The following is a 14,538-nucleotide window of genomic DNA, read 5'->3' as shown; positions in this document are numbered from 1 at the left end:
TAGCCACTGCTTAGGCAGCACCAATGGGAGGCACATGGAATGTGGGCGAGGTGTTTCAGGCAGTTGAGTAAAACTACTGTTTATGGGAGTGTAATGTTTTATTTGTACTTTATACCTCTATTACATACATAATAAACTATATAACACACTCAAAGATGGGAAAAATCCAAAAAAGCATAATAGTGGCTTTCAAACTTCATATTTGAATATTCCTTTTAACATGATCCAAATAAATGCATAAAACATGATGAGCAGACCTGAGGAGGCTGGGTGTGAAATGTGTTGCAGGCTATGCACCAAAGAAAGAAAATAATCTGTTATCCAATAAAGAAATAAATATTAACTTTAAAATATTAAAGTGTTAAAAAACACTGTTCTGCAAGAGCACAACTGAAGTCAAAAATCAATACATCAAGACACGGATGTAGACAGGGGAAAATAAGCAAAGAGTAGGATGAAAAAAGTTGTACACAATACAGAAATAAAGTGGGTACAGGCCACATCTTTCGCTTGCTCTTCACAATATTATCGTTATTAGAGTAAAGCATTGGTAGCTGCTAATGTCACATAAGTATAAAAGTCAGGTGTTCATAAGTGCGCACATGTCAGACCGACAGAGGGTAATGTTTACCTTGCCGGCAGCTGGATTCTCGCAATATTACGAAATCACTTGAGAATCACGGGTTAACAAATCACACGAAAAACCATCTTGTCAGGCTTTAAGTAAAGTGTTTATGTCTGAACTACCAGCGGACAGAAACCAATCAGCATCCTTTGAGGAGCTACTGGCAGCTACAGGCGTGGTTTAGGTGTGTGTAGGCCAAGACTGTCAGTTCTACACAAAAATGGTGGACGTGATAGACAGATGGTTCAGCCAATCACCTGCCAGGTATTTTTTGAAAGTGCCTGCCCTTTCCAAACAGTTTCTGACAGCAAATGGTAGCGAGGTACTGTACTCTGTAATGTAATCCATGATGACAATGAGACCACAATACAGTAGCTGTGTTGGTAAACCGTTTGCTATCATGGAAATTGTTGGCGATATAGTGTGTTTGCCATTTTGTAGTGGTGTTTGAATTCTCTGCGGTTAATGTCATTCACTATATAGTCCACTATAAAATACCCACAATGCACAGCTAATTTTAGCTTACATATGATGTACCCTACATTTTACTGCAGGAGTTTTCCTGGAGGAGGAGAAGAAGAAGCAGAAGGACTTGCAAAAACTAAAAAGGAAAAATAGAGCAGGCTTTGGTTTCTAAACAGTGGACATGTTACATGCAACATATATAATGTACAACCTTTTACTATTCTCCTGAGTGCTCGGTTTGTTTCGAGGACAAATTAAAAGTATTTTTTTTTTTTAAGATACATTTTTTTATTGTTTTTTATGATTAGACATACAAACAGAGAAACACAAATTGAACAAGAACAAAAACCCTCTCCCACCCTCTGCGGTCTCGAGGAAAACAGAACAAATAAACAAACAGAAATCACACCTTGCCTAGTCACTCTCCTCTATTTCTTGTGGCGCTGAGGTCATTAGGTCTGATTTTTGTGCTGCTGTGCTTTTCCATAGGTTGATAGTCGATGATTTGGCTTTGATAATCCTTGCTGTAGAGAGCTCAAGCATAACTATGTCTAGAAAATATGCCAACCACTGTTTTATACAAAGCGAGTGAGGAGGGAGCCCGCGTTGAGCTATCATTTTCTTGGTTACAGTTGAGCCAGCTAGCCAAATTTTCCCAGGCAGGTGAAATTAAGAGTCGTCATTAAGTAACAAAACAATCGGGGTCAGCAGGAATACGACATCCTATCACATCAAATAGTATTGATGTTGTTTTATGCCAGAACTCGTGCACCTGTTCACATTCCCAGACCATATGCAGGACAGTTCAGGTTAAAAGTTTGTTCAGGTTGACAGAACGTGCAATAGGGAGTGGGAATGACTTTAGAGACGTATCTCTTCTGGGGAGTCCAATATGTCCTATGACATATGTTGAAGTTGATATACTGGTGATTTGGGTTCTTGGAACGGTGGAAAATGTCCCAAACTGTCTCCCAATTAATTGCGTTCCCCTCAGGGCTCAGCTCTCATTCCCATTTCTTTACTATTGGGAGTTCTCCTATGGATACTTGCATCAGTTTAGCATAAATCTTGTACACTAATCCTCTCACAGGAAATTCAACACACCATTTAATGACTGGGTGCACCTCAAGACTGTTTCCCCATGGCACTCCATAACATTTTATGGCTGATCTTAAGCGAAGATAAAAGAAGAAGGACGTCTAGGGGCCTCAAAACTAGCTCTCAGGTCTTCAAAACTAAACATACCTTTCTCATTGAATAGCTGGACTAAAGTATAAACACCTCTGTCACTCCACTGGTTACAAGCAAAGGGTTTGTTACCAGACATTAACTGTGCATTGTGCCATATTGGGGTATTCAAATGCCACTTATTGGTGTAGCGTAGTTGCTCCTCCACCTGTTTAAAGTTGGTCAGTGTGTTGGTGATAACAGGGCCATAGGCTAGTATACACTTTTTTGGACACACACCTGCAAAGGTAAGGTCTTGCAGTCTTAGACTTCCAGTGAGGTTTTGCTCTATTACTCTCCATGGAACTGTAGATGAGGGGACCATCCACACTCTGAGGACCCGTAGCTGAAAGGCTCTGTGATACACTTTAAGGTTGGGAGGGCCAAGCGTCCCGTGTTTGTGGTACGTTGCAGGGCAGAGTATTTTAGCCTAGGTTGTTTATTATTCCAAATATACTGCCGAATTAAGCTATCAAGTTTCTTCCAGAAATGTATTGGTGGGGGTAAGGGGATCATTGTACTTAAGAAATTCACACAATGAACTATGTTCATTTTAACAACAGCAATAGTGGACCGTAGCGATGCCGGCAGCGCAGACCAATTGGCCAGATCCCTTTGAACACTACTTAATATAGTTTCATAGTTGTCCTGGACAACTCGCTGTAGCGATGTGTGTATGGTGATGCCCAAAAATGTAATTTTGCTTTGGGTTGGTATTGTAACATTAATGGCTAATGTCACATGCCTGTTGTCCAATAAAAGAAGATTAAATTTATTCCAGTTAATTTTATAGCCGGAAATTGGGCCAAATTCATTGAAGATCTTAAGAATTTTTGGAATAGAGTCCTCAATATCAGAGATGTACAACAAAATATCATCTGCATATAACGATATTGAGCTGCTATTGGATTTAATCTGGACATTACAGATTTTATTTTTCCTTATGGCTTGGGCCAACGGTTCAAGAGAGATTGCAAACAGCATGGGGGTAAGCGGGCATCCCTGTCGCGAGCCCCGCTCGATGGGAAATGGCTGAGAATGCAAGCCATTGGTTGAGACTATGGCAGTGGGATTCACATATAAAGTACGCACCATGTCAATGAATTTGGCCCCCAAGCCAAGCCTCTCTATTACTTGCCACAAGTAGTTCCACTCTAGGCAAATGTATTTTTTTTCAGTTTGTTTACATGATGCTGGGTGTGCCCACCTCAGTCACACAAATAACCGGTGTATCTACTGACGCAACAATGTTTTCAGTGAGTGTCTGAAAAATCATTTGGTCGTTCCCTATATAGTTCACTATTTAATAAACACTATAAAGGGAATAGTGAGTGAGTGAATGAGGGAACATCAGACGATGTCTTTAAACATATGTGACAAGATATCTAGGCTTCCTACCAAAGACAATCATTTTTAGGTTTGGTGAAAGACAAAGCATCAAACATTGCTCATGTTGCATTTTTATTTATTAACCTAATGGTACTATTCGCTATAAAGACTTTTATTACTTTATAATTAGAACTCTTCCATTTATTTGCCAAAGTGTTTATTTTCCATAAAAACAACAAAAAAAGTAACAGCATTTCAACAAATCCACTTATTTTTGACATTCAATATGACCTTTTTCCCCATTGCTTTTCACAACTTTTTAATTAACATGTAATGAAAAGAAGTAATTAAAAATCAAAACAGTCAGTGTTTAAAGAGGGCCCTGTGTTGCGGTAAAAAGATGATTAGGAGAGAAGCTGAAGACAGAGAGCGACCACAGTAAAAGAGAGCAAATCAAACACACATTTACAGCTCGGCTAACCTAGCTCCAAAGTTCATGAATATTCCCCATCGGCAATACTGATCTCCTGGTAGTTTATGAATGATCTGCTATAGTAATTCTTAGGTCACTCCTTGATTCCAAAACATCTGACAAAGAACACATCCAGTAAATCCTGCATCTCTTTGGGGCATTGCGCTGTTGGAACTTGAGTATATTAGCAGGGTTAGGCTTGTGGACCTGCGTATATTGCTCTTGCATTCCTTTTAACTGACAGTAAATAGGCCATGAAAAGCTAAAATGACACAAATGCTGTGCTCTAAAGGATGAAAATCACAGGGTTTAGGGTATTTAGGACGTTTTTTTAAATATATTTCATATCGAGAATATGGAATGTTTTAAGGAAAAGTCCTGTTCTCTTCCTTGTTCCATATTCCAATCCAGGTTCTAAAGGAATATTATAAACAAATAACCATAGAAATACAATGGATAGAAAGGTCTGTTTGCGTGGTCATTCGATAAGTACACAACATAATGGCAATTGTTGTTAGTCGCGTGGTGTAAACACACGTCACAACTTGCTAGGGGCTTAACACATCCATGGCTGGGAGGAGAGTGGCCCGGCCATGGATGTTTTATGGGCCAGACACAGCTCAAAGGAGACGTAGACGACAGAGAGACAATTATCTCCGCGGCTTGCCGGAAGTTCGTTTATACCAAAGTTTATACGTTAACATGGCAATGGTACACATAAAAATAGCTGCCGCTCTGACCATTCTGCTACGTTGAATGGAAATGGCCTTTCTATCCATTTTATTTCTTTGGTAATTACCACTCCGCAAGACACTAAGGTAAAGTTCACAGCTGTAGTTTGTATCGTTTGGTACGGAACAAAAAAGTTGCCATCTAGTTCTGGTTCCTTTCATATTCAACACAATAAGGCAATAACACTTTCCATAAACATATCCATATCTTTTGAAACTCATACTCAGAGTATGGACTGAACTGTTGTCACTCACCTATAATATCAGGTCCTTTGGCATTGAGTCTGAGAGAGCGGCTTCCTATCGGCATGTCCAGCACTGTCTTGATAGCTGCAGGCAGACACAAGGTTGGAAAGGTTTCATTTCAACATACAGTACAATACAAAAAATATAGAGACAGAGGGCAAATTAAAGGAAAAACCTGCACAACTGGCTGGAGAATCAAACACCTTTAGCATGGGAGATTTTGGAGGATGTTAGACAGCATTCTCCACCTACTCCAAAATTGGAATTTGGGAAGGCTGGGGTCCCATCCCTCCAGTTAAGTTGACTTAACTAATTGATCATTAAAACTGTTATAAAATTGCCTTGGTGAGCTTATATTGAGTTGTGAATTAGTGACTTCATGTTGGCTGAGACTACTTTCACACAGTCACAGTTTGAGGAATAGCAGGTTTGGACCAAAAATGCAGACTAGTATGGCGAGGAGTCAAAACATTAAAGATAACAGTATGAGTTTTTTCAGCATGAGTGTGTTTATGTGTGCTCTGCATCCGTATTTGTGAGGAACATATGTTCTATCTGCTGTCCACCCTTTGCACAAAGAGGGAAACTGCTAATTTTAGACACTAAATTCTAGTAGTCTACAAGAACATGTTTCACAAGTAGTGGGAACTGGGGAAATTAGTTTGCTAATTTGACTAATCATATAGCTGAAAAAGAGAAACCAAAGCAAACTTCCTTTGGGTGTGTGGGGTTTGACTGTAGTGGGAGTTTACCTCGCTGACTCAGTCACTGATAGCGATATTTCACCATTCCCTCTAAGGACTGCATACATCTGGAAATGTTAGAACTATTAAAAGCACTACCAGACTAATTCTAACAATTTAATGCTATGAGAATTATCACCCAACTCTGCAGTCTTAGATCTCCTGGGCTTTTAAGTATTTAGCTCATTGTCTGGGTTTTTCTGGCTTTCGACTCTGCTCTCATCAACCTCATTCCAGCAGCAGGCAGCTGTTTTCAGTGAATCAGCTCTGATAAACCCACTTTACACGACATGCCCAGCATCCAACAACTATTGTCGCTAGGTGCTGTACCTACTCCCTGTAGGCCGACTCATCATTGTTGTTGATGAGGCCAACCACAGGTGTGTTGTCTGCAAATGTGATAATGGTATTGGAACTATGTACAGGTGTGCTGTCGAAGGTGAAGAGGGTGTAGAGGAGAGGACTCAGCATAAAGCCCTGTGGGATGCCGGTGTTCAGGGTGAGGGTTGAAGAGGTTGTGTTTGTCTAACCTTAAGGCCCTGACACACCAAGCAAACGGCCAAAAACTAGTGGCGACGAAAGCAGACAGTGGCATCGCCTCACGATGCCTTTGTCTTGGCCAAAAATTTGAACACATTACAAAGACTACAGTCGATGGCAAAGTACCACGTACTAGGCCTGCACGATATTGGAATAAACTTACATTGCGATATTCTTTTCCCCTGCGATATATATTGCGATATGAAAAAAAAGACTTTTTTAGAATTTTTACAAGAGGACATAAATAGCCCTATTTAGAAATACTAAATCATTCTCAACTAATGGGGTGATTTTGTAGGGGAGTGCATCTACAAAGAAAATAAAAATGAAAAAGGAAATTTTCTTATGTGAACCAGTCTTTGTTGATCTTTAATGCTTCACAAAAACCAAAGCAAGTAAGCGCTGTGACTACTCTTCTGAAGTAATTTTGGAGAGGGAAATTAGGAAGAAATACACTGGTTGACTGACATGACACCATTGTATTCATATAATATAAATCCAGGCTAAAGTGAATGATATTAATAATGCATGTTGCTTCCTCTAAATTTCAGGTTGTGGTCGACTAGCGGGGCCTGCTTTGGTTGTTTGATAAATTGATTAAAATTGATCATGATTGTTGGTTTGCTGTGCATGCAGAGCCTGCATGTCACACTCTCGCAACAAACTGTGTATCCGAGAGCACTTAAATCAGTGTAAATTACATTATATCAGAAACAGACTGCTGTTGTAGATTAGTGTTACGTTTCCAGCGTCGCAGCTCCGAACCGTGACGTTAGTTGGGACAGACGCCTTGTTTCTTTAGGCTAACTATATTAGCTTTAGTCTGGCTGGTAGCAGCTTTCTGCGGTGAAAAATGGCCGGGATATGTCGTGATTACGTTGCATTAATCAGGTGATTTAGTTTGTCTTTGCAGCGAACATAAAACACTGACTACTGTAGCTTCACTACATGGAAAAGCATGTGCATCACTGTGTCGGCGGCAGCTGCCGCTTACGGTACTTTTCTACACACGGGAGAGCCTCACTTCCCATAATAACCCCCCACCCCGTCGGACTAACGTTACGTCACATGACCACCTGTCTTAAAGGGGAAGGGTCGGCCGGTAACAATCATGGAAAAGGAGAACGGTGAAAGTTTACTTTTTTTATCAAGCAGCAAAGAAGTCAACATCGCAACGTCCTGCGATGTGACTATCGCGCATGCGCACATCGCGATAAATAGACGATGAAACAAAATATCGTGCAGCCCTACCACGTACATTCTGCGGCTGCGCGAGAAGACTTAACTCTCCATACCAACAGATAATCAGCGGTAATCAAATCGTCATTCAAAAAGGGCAACCAGACACAAATGTTGCAATGATATCCACAACTAAACAGCGTTTGCTCGAATCAGCAGCGGCAGAACTGAACAGTGCCTACAGTCCCTCTGCTTCACACCCGCCTGGAAAACAACAGACACCGGGAGATGGCTAACCCGACTGTCATCCGTTCTCTCGGAAAAGAAGTCTCCCTACGGTGGGGAGCAGAGGGACCACGCGTTACGGTCTTTATATTCAATTTCACAGTATAGGACATTAGTTTATTAACGTTAGTTTATTTTGTAATGTGTAGGCATGTAAAAATTTTAAAATAAATGTTTGTGTTGAAATAAATATACCCACACAAGTAGTTACGTATCTCGTTGTAAGTTAACCGTAATGTGCAAAAATAGATATTCCAATCATGGATGAATGTCGAATGTGTTTTTTATTAAGCTACATTCAAACGTAATTTTTGGCCAGTGTTGACAGCCCTATGTGTATTGGATTGATCAGATGAGACGAAGATGAAAAATTAGAAGAGCCTTCTGTGTGCGCTCTTGCTCACTATTGTTTTTCAATCAGATGGGTTCCTCACACCGACACTGATTGGCCAAAAAAGGCAGACGAAAGCCGACGCGTGGTTAGGTGTGTGGCACACCGCAAAAACTAGGGCGATGGACGCTCACTGGCCCACCTTTGACCAATGGCCGACCATCTCCTTGGTGTGTCAGGGCCTTAACATACTGAGGTCTGTTGGTTAGGTCCAGTATCCAGATTGCAGAGTGAGGTATTGAGGTCAGTTTGGTGATCAGGTAAAGGGGATGAGGGTGTTGAATGCTGAACTGAGGTCGATGAACAGTCAATGAATACCATTCTGTCCTCTGTACACCTGTTCTGGCGGTAGGCGAATCGGAGGGGGTCCAGTGTGGGTGGCAGGCATGTTTTGAGATGTGCCAGAACTCGCCTCTCAATGTATTGTATTTCTGTTGTTTCATTCATTGCAGAAAGAAGCTGTGATCACAGTAAACAGAAGGTTTGCAATGGAGGTGGCTTTGCTAGTGTGTCACTTAAAAGGAGAAAATAACTGGGCTTTTTTTTTACTTGCTTAATGTTGTCTTCACTCTCAACAATCCCTACTGGCATCGGACTTGTAGGAGAAAGCCCAAGCTGACCTATCACAGTCCTTGCTGTCCTTTTGTTGTCCCAATGTCTGTCTCAGTAGTTTTTACTCAGTCTGTCCCCCATACACCTCTCACTTCCCCGAGGCTCATGCATTTCCTAGGAACTCTCTGGACTTGCCATTCCTTATCCATCCACCAGCCACAGTCACTTAACGCTCTCATTCACTTGCACACCTGTTCCCACTTTTCCTCATTAGCCCTGTCAGTACATACACAAGCCCATTTGCCTCAGCCAGTTGCCTGATCGCCTAGCCTGGATCAACAGAAGTAAGTTTCCAGGATAAAGCCTGACATCCGGGCAGCAGTCTGCTCTGGGTTTGTTGCCATTCTCAAAATCCCTTCGCTACGGGAAACAACAACAACCTCCGAGCTAACAGGCTACACACTAAAAATGGCAGGTTTTGAAGAAAATTTGGATGGTGCAACAAGGCAGGCCTGCTTGGGTCTTTCAGGGAATGATTGTAGATTTACAGAGAATATGTTTATGGCATTTCCTCTCTAACTGGGATGTTTTGGGACCGATTGGTGGGATTGCTGTGGACAAAGTACACATGGCGATACACTGGTTAGAGCAAATGAGGTTTAACCATGTATCCAGCAAATTCAAAAAGCTCACGTTACTGTATTGTGTGAACAGTTATCTTAATTTTATGGAGCTCAGTGCAAATTTTTTCAGGAAGACTTCTAAAACATAATCACTTTCTTTCTCCTCTAAACGGATCAGCTGTAGAGGTGTTCACTTTTATCTTAACCAATCAGAAGCGGCCATGACAATCACGAGCCAATCACTGCATGACATCCCTGTTTTAAACTTGTCTCTCTCTGCTGCTCAGTTGTCATTTCAGGATAAGAGCACAACCCTCCTCCTCCCCTTGCTCCTCCGGTCTTCATCACACACGGCTCCTGGGTCCTCATCCGGCAGGCCACTACCGACAGCACTTCGGTTTTGGTTTCCAGGCTCCTCGCGCCACCATCAGTGTCTAGACTCCATCGGGGGATTATCTTTCGGCTTTCTACCCTTTTAAAAAATGTATATTTTTTTAAATAATGATGGAGTCTAATCTCCAAAGACTGTACATTTCAAATCATGCATATGTACAATAAATCTTTGCATATCTGCAACGAAGTCTCTCCTGATTGAAATATTGTATGTGGCATTTTCTCTTACGGGGTGCTAATGTTTCACAAAAACGGAGGCTATTTTCCAGAGCCACCGTCGCTGCTTCCGGAGCTTAGTGCCGCCCAAGATGATGGTGATTGGTTTAAAGAAATGCAAACAACCCAGAGCGTTTTTTCTCCTATCCTGGTATGTATCTGTGGAGTAGCCAGACCTCACTCCACAGTGCTGTGGAGATTCGTCTGGCAGACTATTGATTGCCAATATTGCTCATGCCTTGCTCTTCAGCCTCTGAAACTTGCCCGCCCTTCTGCCAGACCCACATACTGATGATTCTCTGCATAACCCTTTTGGATAACTTTGTCTGGTGCGACTGGTCCTGGTTTACACCCTGTCTTGTGATTTAGACATTTGACATTTAGGAGAAGGCTACAGTGTACTCTCAGGTGCTTAGGCTCCATAGCTTTGCTGTAATCCCTTGACGCACAACCATAAATCATGCTTTAGGTTTAAGCTAAATGGGCTGCCTTCACTTTAATTGGAGCAAATCTTGTGTGTGTGAGTGTTTATTTGTTAAAGCTTAAAAAAGTCTATGCAGCTTGTTATGCTGCTTTAAAGTGGAAATCCAAATCAATAACTGCAGCTTTCATTTATAAGTTTCCAGGTCCTATCACATGTATTTAGACCTTCAACTGCATGAGAGAGAAAGCACAGCTCACGTTTAATTTGAATTGAAGTCCCTTTTATTAAAGAAAAATCTCCTTCACTGTACAACTAGCCAGGCCCGGATCTAGGCAAAGGCATTCTAGGCATGTGCCCAGGGTCCATTTGCTGCTAGGGTGCCCAGTAAAAGGGAAAAGTAAAAAAATAGTTTTGCAGTTTTAAAAATATACAGTATGGTAACACTTTATTTTGAACTGCTTGTAATATGCAGTAATTAATGTTATTAAGACACTTATAAGACCTTATAAGATGCTTATAAACATACAAGTGTTAATTAAAGCACAGTTAATATTTCCAATGTAACACTTCATCTAAACTTGTATAGATTTATATATATTAGGGCTGTCAAACGATTAATTTTTTCTTAATCGCGATTAATCGCTAAATTTCTATAGTTAATCACGATTAATCAAATGTTTTATCACATGATTAAAATTCTTATTATTTTGCATTTCAGAACTGTTTTTAAGTACATAATAACAATGGAAAGCAATTCTTACCAGTGTGTCTTGATTGGGAATCAAATTAATGCAAATAAAGTTACTTTATGAACTTGACTTTAAGATTTGTAGTTGTTTATTATTTATTTACTGTAAACAAAAGAAAAATGTGCAAAAGTCTTGCTGCTGTGATCATATTCCGTGCACTGTCTGTGTCGATAGTTGTAACTTTATTTGCAATGCCCCATGTCTCTGCAACTTTGCGAGCAACGTGCTCGGCACGTTTCAGCATAGTGTCGTTCTTCTGTATGTCGAACCATTAAGGCAAACGAGTGCAAAGTCCAACCAGAGTCAATATAGTGTGCAGTAACTCCTAAATAATTTTGATTACCCACTGACGTCCAGTGATCAACGGTTAATGAGACAGCATTTGCACTTTGCAGCAGTTCCAGTTTAGCTGCTTTCTCCGTGTCGTACAGGCTGTGTATGGTGAAACTACTGTCCCTCTCAACGGCAATGTATAAAACGGGTCAGAACATGCCAACCGTAGTACGTCTTTAAGACCTGAGTCATCTATGATGCTGACAGGTCTGCAGTTAGTTGATTTTAGAAGAGTTAAGGGGCGTTGTTCGGCATGACGTGAAGCAGAGTAAAGTGTAAAATAAATTAATAAATGGCTACATTCGATTAATGCGATTAAAATTTTTTAACGTGGCCCTTAATCGCATCACGATTAACGCGTTAATGCTGACAGCCCTAATATATTATTATTATTATTATTATTATTATTATTATATTGTTTTAATAAAAACTACAAAAGTAAAAAAATAAAAAAAATTCCAATTGCAGGAAAATGTGTTTCTTGTTCCGTATGTCAGCTAGCCATAACTGTTACACTAGCACTTTTCTGGGATGCTTTCAGGTGCAGCAAAGCGAGAAAAAAAAAGAAAAATGAAAAAGAAGAGAGAAAACGACAGTGAGGCTTTACACAAGTTTCTCTTAGGCCCTTCCAAATAAGCCTAAATTAGATGCATTGAAATACCTTAATAAATAAATTAGCATAATAGTCATGTGGCAGTTAAAAGTAATCTTGTTTATTCACCAAATAACAAAGTATCCATTTGGAGGGGGCCCGAAAAAACAATATAGCTAGTGTAATCTTTCCATTTAATCTGGCTGTGCTCCTAGCTTGTTGTTACGGCCCTTCACTGATTGAATGGGACCACCACACTCCAGTCACTGCCATCCCTAAATCTGCCTGCTTTACAACTGCACAGCAGCCCCGATCAACCCTGCAGACCTAAATAACATACACATGTGTGCTGTTAAACGTCAGTAAGGCTTACTAACTAGTCAATCATGCGACTCTTGTTAGGTCACGCTCACAGCATACACAAACAGCACACAGCTTAACTATTGAAAGTATTTACTGCTGTGGAAGGATTTCTGTTTTCCAGATTGCAAAACACTTCCTGACTCTTCACACTAGAAGTGTTTCTCCCTCCGTGGTCAAGCGAGGAGGTGTTGTAACGAGGCGAGACCTTTATAGGCAAATGGAGTGTTAATTCTATTTTCCACATTTTATGAGAGTTACTTTTCCCTTCTGGCAACAAATCAGCGCTGAGCTCAAACAATTAAGCTGCTCTGGCTGCCAGCCACAGAGCTTTGCACCCTAACATAATTATGCTTTCGAAACTGCATCTGCATTGTCCAGAATTTATGGGAGCAATGAAATAAATTTTAGCAGCAGCAATTTGCATTTTTTTTTCTGAACTCAAAAATGAAGATTAAATGCACAGCCACAGTGACCTTCAAAAATAAATAAGGGAAATGAAATAGAGATAAACAGTTATGAGCTCATTTTACACGAGTGTGCTGGACCCATTAACTGAAGCTTTAGGGAATACTGTAGCCAATTCATATTACAAATGCAATGATAAATAGTAGTCATGCATAATGGATGGGGAGGAACAAATGTGATACTCTGGGTGTCTGTGATGGTAAAGAAACTCACTGACCAAGGTAAGCATAAGTGGTCGTGATTGGTTTCCTGTATCAGCTCTCCTCTTGTGGGACATTAAAGCTGAGGCCAAAGCAGAGAGGACACGAGAGACTGAAACTTGACAACGGAAAGGAAAACGTACAAATGAATGTGACAGGTAGAGTATCACTAACCAGAGGACACTTTGACACTTGTTTAAAGATAACTACAGCTTTACAGGTTCCCCATTGGCCTCTGACTAGTCTCGCATTGCCAGACCTTCCTCCACAGCGCTGCAGAGGAAGGTCTGGCTAATCCACACAGCATTCCAGGATTGGGAGAAAAACGTGCTCTGGTCTGTTGGCATTTCTTTAAACCAATCACAATCGTCTTGGGCGGCGCTATGCGCTGGACGGCGCAACGGCGCCTCTGCAAAATAGCTTCGGGAAGGAACTTGTTTTAGTGGAACGTGTTCTTTCAAAAGTTGTTTTAGTCATGGAACGGAAAACTCAGATTGGACAGATAGTCTAGCTAGCTGTATGGATTTACCCTGCAGAGATCTGAGGAGCAGTTAACCATAGACATACACAACATAAATCCACCGGAGTTTAGAACGCCAACACAAAGAAAGAGGAAGCGGACGGACATCTGGCTGAAAGAGGAAGCGGACGGACATCTGGCTGAAAGAGGGACATCCAGCAGAATCTCCGCTGGCATCGGAACAATCCCGGAAGTGGAACGTTGTGGATATAGACTAGTCTCTGACAAAATGCGTGCTGGCCACAAGTCACACTTCAGACCACTATCACAGTGTCAACCAGTCTTAGAAACCCACAGTAGGTATTCACGTTTCACACAGTAAAAGGGGTCTTCAATGTATATATATATATATATATATATATATATATATATATATTTGGTGCCAATATGTACTTGATTAACCTAAAATTCCACCCCAGTGGAAATTGCATTTTCATTGTAAAGCTGTTATTTGTGCTGCTATCCACATATATCAAGCAGGGAAGTTAAAAAGAGAGGGAATGGGTAGTAAACAAATCTTCTATTCCATATTGACAGACATATGCAGCTGTGTATTTGCATTTCACATAAAGAGTTTTATTCAAAACAAAAAAATGCTGAGAAATGAGCATTAAGTGTTTGTGGATTTATTGGTTGGCCTGTTTGTTCATCTATCAATATTCAAGCTGACAAGCCATGAATACTGATCTCCCTGTCAGCATTTTTGCCAGTAATCTTGATGCTGAGCCAGGTTTGTTGTTCTAAAACTAAGATGGAAACTGATTAAAACTCATTTCCAATCACACATTTTCTGCTTGGCTCTTTTATGCACAGTGTTTTTGAGATTTAACAAACTCCAAGCCAAAACAATGTTTTTTTATGAAAACCTGTGAGAG

At 40.7% G+C, this 14,538-nt stretch overlaps 1 protein-coding gene across 1 annotated transcript in view; it reads right to left on the bottom strand.

Annotated features, from left to right (window-relative positions):
• Positions 1 to 14,538, bottom strand: part of adamtsl3 (ADAMTS-like 3) — a 243,556-nt gene that overhangs the window by 30,836 nt on the left and 198,182 nt on the right. Inside the window, exon 8 of the mRNA XM_078256216.1 lies at positions 5,105 to 5,179. Within this exon, the coding sequence (XP_078112342.1) occupies positions 5,105 to 5,179 (75 nt within the window). The remainder of the gene's footprint in view (positions 1 to 5,104; positions 5,180 to 14,538) is intronic.

This window comes from Sander vitreus, chromosome 1, assembly GCF_031162955.1.
Source record: "Sander vitreus isolate 19-12246 chromosome 1, sanVit1, whole genome shotgun sequence".
Taxonomy (NCBI): domain Eukaryota; kingdom Metazoa; phylum Chordata; class Actinopteri; order Perciformes; family Percidae; genus Sander; species Sander vitreus.
Note: the sequence above shows the minus strand (reverse complement) of the source record. Positions and strands in the feature narration are given on the sequence as shown.